The sequence below is a fragment of the Rhinichthys klamathensis genome, unplaced genomic scaffold, assembly GCF_029890125.1.
Source record: "Rhinichthys klamathensis goyatoka isolate OS25496 unplaced genomic scaffold, OSU_Roscu_1.1 h1tg000652l_1, whole genome shotgun sequence".
Classification (NCBI taxonomy): domain Eukaryota; kingdom Metazoa; phylum Chordata; class Actinopteri; order Cypriniformes; family Leuciscidae; genus Rhinichthys; species Rhinichthys klamathensis.
In genome coordinates, this window is record NW_026607096.1 from 405,953 (window position 1) to 411,952 (window position 6,000).

At 38.7% G+C, this 6,000-nt stretch overlaps 1 protein-coding gene across 1 annotated transcript in view; it reads right to left on the minus strand.

Annotated features, from left to right (window-relative positions):
- The window catches only part of LOC130076441 (protein NLRC5-like), a 195,469-nt gene extending 191,472 nt beyond the window's left edge, over positions 1-3,997 (minus strand). The window contains exons 1-2 of the mRNA XM_056241518.1: positions 3,952-3,997; positions 3,278-3,392 (exon numbers count right to left, since the gene is read on the minus strand). Of these exons, the coding sequence (XP_056097493.1) occupies positions 3,278-3,392; positions 3,952-3,997 (161 nt within the window). The remainder of the gene's footprint in view (positions 1-3,277; positions 3,393-3,951) is intronic.
- Positions 3,998-6,000: the final 2,003 nt, after the last annotated feature.

The following is a 6,000-nucleotide window of genomic DNA, read 5'->3' on the forward strand; positions in this document are numbered from 1 at the left end:
GAGATCGCTCATTAAAGATATAGATGTATGTGATGCTTGGCGACTACATAATCCAACAGCCAAAGACTACACCTATTTCTCCCCAAGTCATAAATCATTTTCAAGAATTGATTATATTTTACTTTCATCACCGTTACTTTCAGGGCTAATCAATATTGAATTTCTACCACAAAGTGTTTCCGATCATAATGCTGTACTAGCACATCTTCAGATTAATACATCTTGTAAACCATCCCGATGGAGATTTAATACTTTCTTACTGCAAAATGAAGACTTTCTTTCTCAACTGAGAGCAGGACTGATTGAATTTATCAGTATAAACCAGGACTCTGTTGCTAATCAGGAAATGCTATGGGCCTCCATCAAAGGGTTTTTAAGGAACAATGCTATTTCCTTTTCAGCTAAGCTTAAAAAAAATTATCTTGAACAAATATCAAAGTTAGAGAGAAGATGCGGGGAATTAGAAAGGGAATTAAGCAATACATTTTCCAATGATACACAACAAAAATTACATGTAGAAAGGGTTGCACTTAACGATCTGTTGCGAAGAAGAGCAGAGTATTTAATGCACATTACAAAACATAAATATTACATAGATGGAAGCAGACCGAGTAGACTCCTTGCGCTTACTCTTAAAAAACATGAGCGACGTTTTAACATTCAAGCAATCCAGAGTTCAAAAAATGGTCTCACCTCACATCCCGCAGACATTAACAAAACGTTCATGTCATTTTTCGAAAAATTATATTCTTCAGAAATGCAACCCAGTACTGATCAGTTAAATAATTTTTTTGATCAGTTAAACTTAAACATACTTTCAAAGGAGGAAGCTGACAGCCTCGAATCTGAAATCACCATAGAAGAATTACACTGCGCATTATTAAGTTCAAACAAAGGAAAGTCCCCGGGAATCGATGGCTTACCAGTTGATTTATATCTGTCGCTGTGGGATCTACTTGGCCATATCTGGTTACGTACTATAAATGAGTCCATATTCAAAGGCCGTTTTCACAGAGATCTCAATACAGCTCTAATCACGGTTATGCCTAAACCCGGCAAAGATCATACGGACTGTTCTAATTATAGGCCCATCTCCTTGATTAACGATGACGTTAAAATGTATGCTAAAGTTATTGCCAGGCGTCTACAGTCAGTGATACAAAAATTAATTGACTCCGATCAATCAGGATTTATTACGGGTCGTTTGGCTTCTGATAACGTTCGTCGAGTGTTAAATAAAAGGTGGAATGGGCTGCCCTAATTTTAAATGGTACCACTGGTCTTTTATCCTGCTCTCAGTTTTGAAATGGTTTGATTCGAGCTCACAGTCTTCATGGAAACAATTAGAAAAAGAGCGCATTTTACCAATTCGTTTGCAAGATTTGTTATTTTCAGGCCTTTCTCACAGGAAATGCTCATTATATTATGGTCCTATAATTTCCTACACTCTTCAAATATTCAAGAAGATTGAAGCCTGTTTTGCATCTAAAACTTTATGGCACACTCATACTCCGATTTGGCACAATCTGAACTTACTTTCTGGCGGTCAACCTTTCGTACAGCCTTCCTGGTCTACAAAAGGTATTCTAACGTTAAACGACATAAAAGGGGAAGATTCAATTCTGGAATTTCGTGACTTAATAGAAAGATTTAATATTTCGCAGAACACTTTATTTTTATATTTCAAATTACGTGCCGTGTTAAAGGCCCATAAGGTACCTTGGGGTATTAATCTTCATACCCACCCGGTGGTGAATTGGTTCTCAAACGCACCAAACACAGGAATTGTTTCATATTTTTATCTCTGCTTTCAAAATCTTAATGCAGATAATTTTTCTAAAGCTAGAGCTTGGATATTAGATCTGAACGTTTCTAACAGGACAATTGAATGGAATACAGTGTGGGACAATACATTCCATGCATCCACGAACCCGAACCACCAATTCATTCATTTTAAAGTTATTCACAGGGCATATCTAACCACACGTATACGACATGTAATGGGTTTATCACCCCACCCGTATTGTAATTTCTGTGGACCGGGATGTGTGGACACTTTGGTACATATGCTGTGGGACTGTCCAGATGTGCAAAAATTCTGGGATGCGGTGCTTGATGTCTTGTACAAGGCTTCGAGGATTTGTATCCCCAAAGATCCTGTTATTTTATTGTTAAATGACAATTCTCAATTTCCTCTATGTGAGAAAGTACGGAAATTCTGGTTAGCTGCTATGACCGCTGCAAAGAAGTTACTTGTTCAACGATGGAAACCTCCGCATGATCTTTCTATTAAACATTGGCTTCACTCTTTATTGGAGATATTATACATGGAGCTGTCTTCGGCACGGACCAATCACGCTAACCCTAGGACTATTTCGATGTGGAAGAACTGGATATCTACAGTCAAGAAGTTTTTGGTTACTTAATCTGCAGCTACTTATGGGTGTTATCATTAATGTTAATTTATTAGTCTTTCTCTGTATGTATTTTATTTTATCCCTTGTTATTCGGATACTGCTCAATGTCCCGAAGTGCAATGGGGTGGGTGTGGGAAGGGGGAGGAGGGGGAGGGGGGAGGGGGGAATTAGTAGTCGTATAAGTTTTCTTTCTTATATTGCAAAATGTTTTGTAAACTCTTTCAAAATAAATAAAAACACTAAATTACAAAAAAAAAAAAAATCCAGATGTAGATTTGCCCCAGCGGAGGTCTGTGCACGCCACTGTTTCTAGATATTTTTCTTTCAATGTTAATTTTTAGTATGATTTGAATCATATCACAGTCCCAGTATCACAGTATCACATTTCACAGTATCACAGTCTCAAAACATCTACAGTCATGGTAGAAGTTCTGAACATAAGTTAGTTATTAACTGTGACATTGTCTATAAAGCCCTGTTTGACATCTATATTTGACTAGTTCTAACTAAAGTTTCCACATGATTTACATTTAACATCCATTAAATGTGCACCTTTAAATCGAAACACAATACACTTTATAATCTGGGTTGTTACAGGAGGACTTTACATGTATGGTACATTAAACATATTTAACTGTGCTAAATGTTCCTGTAAATTAAATATGAAACCAGTTTCAAGTCATTTTAACCTGCGACAATCTAAAACCATTTATTGGAAGTTCTCAATTGATTTGCACAGCATTTGACATGGCAATGGTGAGAGAAAACACTCCTTGTTGATCAGGCTTTGTTCTGTACAGGACAAACCTGAAACTCCAGTAGTGTTTAAAATGATTCTGTGGAAACAGTCGCAGTCTTACCTCTGTTTCTCTGAGAGACTCATCTTAGAGAGAGATAAACAGATAAACGGCCACTGGAAACAGCTCAGCACTGGTATCTTTGTGTCGGTGAAGACAATCAGATGCTCAGCATGACCTGGACATGACAATGAGGCACTGAGATTAATATCATGATAGTTCAGAGGGATAAACAAATAATGCTGAAAATTTAGAATTAATAACAAATGTTAAACCAACAAACGATACACACACCTCATGCACTGCACTTTATCAGTTACATCAGTTACACTGGATGTACCATTATTCTTAAGGTTGGGTATAGTTTGGGGTTTTTCCGATAATGGTGCCAAATATATTACAATATATTACAATTTTAAAGTACCCTATACTTAATTATATAAATATAAGTAGCCTAAATAAAAATCACAAATTCACAATAAAACCTAGGACACCTAACCCAACTACAATAATTTAACACTAAAAAAAACACTAAATAACAGTTAGGCTACAGTAGCCCTATTAACAGCAAAGTAGTCTGTATTCATATATGCTACAAACCAGCTTTAAATTTCAGCAATTCTTTCGCAGAAATAACCACATGTTTCTGTGACCACGCCTTCTCTGGCCAAATACGACACCTCTCCTGACTTATTGCATGTCCTGCACAAGGTGAGCGTTATTTTAGAGCGCATCACCGTAAATGCTGTGACGAAACCCCTCGTGGAAGAAGAACACCGTCATGTTTACAACTGTGGCAATGAGCGCTCATCAGGATCAACTGAATGCAGGATTTTCAAAAGTATGTGAAGTTTGCGGCTCTATTGTTGCAGTAAACTTGCACAACGTTCTTGAATGATTCATTTATTAGATGTACGCCGGTCTGTTATTGAAGTGACTTCGACTTTACATTTTCACACTAAACATGACGCGGAACAAAACGTTATTGGTTGCGTTACATGTCATTAAGTCCTTGGCTGATATTTTTTATTTTTAAATACATGTAAGTGAATGTGTTTTGTCATTTAAGAAACCTTTATAATAATCATGAATCATGTTAGTTGATCTATAACTCACAATGGGCACCATATAGCCCTACGCACCGCAGTTCAGAGAATTGTATCTGTCAGATTTAACGTTAGACTACAACACGTCAATTCATCCACTTCTCCCGAAATACATGAAAGTGGCCAGTGAAGTGAGAGAAGAATAGAGTAAATTTCATAGTTACCTACACAATGTGTATCTAAACGTCATCAATTTATAATCGAATGGATTAGGCTATTATTACTGCTTCCTAGACATCACTGTGTATTTTACTAACTATAATTGTATTGTTGCTAATACTTATGTGTATTTAAATGTCTGAAACCTAAAATAAACCGGTAACGCTTCCTTTTACAGTACAGTACTTACGTGTACTTACAGTGTACTTACCTAGAAAGTACTGGCTAATATAAGGTAAGTACATGGGTTAGGGGTAGGTTTAGGGGTAGGTTCAGGGTTAGTACCTAGTTATTACCCAGTAATTATAATTACTATAATAAGTACATAGTAAGTACATGGGTAACAGGACTGTAAAAGGAAGCGTTACCAATAAACCTTAATGTGGTTGAAAACACTGAGTAGTTGTGATATATGACAGCTGTGAGCGCGTCTGTCTCTGCTTAGCGTCAGCCAACGTGCGAACGCAGAAGTTGATGATCACGCGATCTGAACGGTTTGCCTCTTTATTGCTTAGTTGGGGACACTTAAGCTGCTTTAAAACAATCTGTATTGTAAAAAGCACTAGCCTGGCATGCCAGACCTACATCAAGATGTTAGGTCTGGGAACTCTCCATTGACATGCCTCAATCCGAGGGGCGGGATAAACGGTTACCTTTCAAAATCCCTCTGCACGCAATAGGATAGCGCTACAACCAACCAGAGCAACGAACGGTTGTGGATGAGTGAGTCCCATGCGTTTTTCCACCAGCGGAGCTAATTGATATATTAAACTTTTGCCGTATCAGGTCGGTAAAACTCCGAACACATCTTCCTTTTTTAAGAATGACTTAAGTGACGTTCTCTTAACTCCAAGTCCTCCAGAGTCGCGGCCAAAGCCGATTCGAAAGACTGCTGCATCTTCATTGTTTTCAAGCAGTTTTCAAGTAGCAGGAAAATCACCTATGGAAATCACGCGGAACGTCATGAACTGTGCCGTCATTGTGTTAAGCCCGCCCGCCGACTCTATACACGATGTGATTGGCCTGACCAGTTTTTGTTTTTTACAGCTCAAAAGCCTATGGAGAGCTGCTAGACCACACTGGCTGCGAAATAATTTTCGCTGCCGCTAGGGTGCGTCTAGATTTCTAGGCTAAAAAAGCACTATATGAATAAGCAACCCGGGTGACTTGACTTGAGTTGACTAAATCAGGCCAGGCTTTACAAAATATCAGGCTTTACAAAAACACAAAATATCAGGAACTGCACACTGTTAAGATGTGAGACCATGGCCATCACACCACCCTTCGAACACTTGCCACTTACAGCCGTATAAGGACCGTGTAGAAACGGCCCTGGCGTTCTTTATAGTAGCAACCACACATGGGGGATGCCCTAGTGCGTTTAGGTTCATCCTCTCACGGGCCAGGCCCAGAGAGCCACCCTGTCCGGGTGTGGGTGATAAATCTCCCTGTTCGCTTGGGACAATAGGTCTGTGCGGAGAGGGAGGCGCCATGGCTGTGCGTATAACAGAGGGATTATCT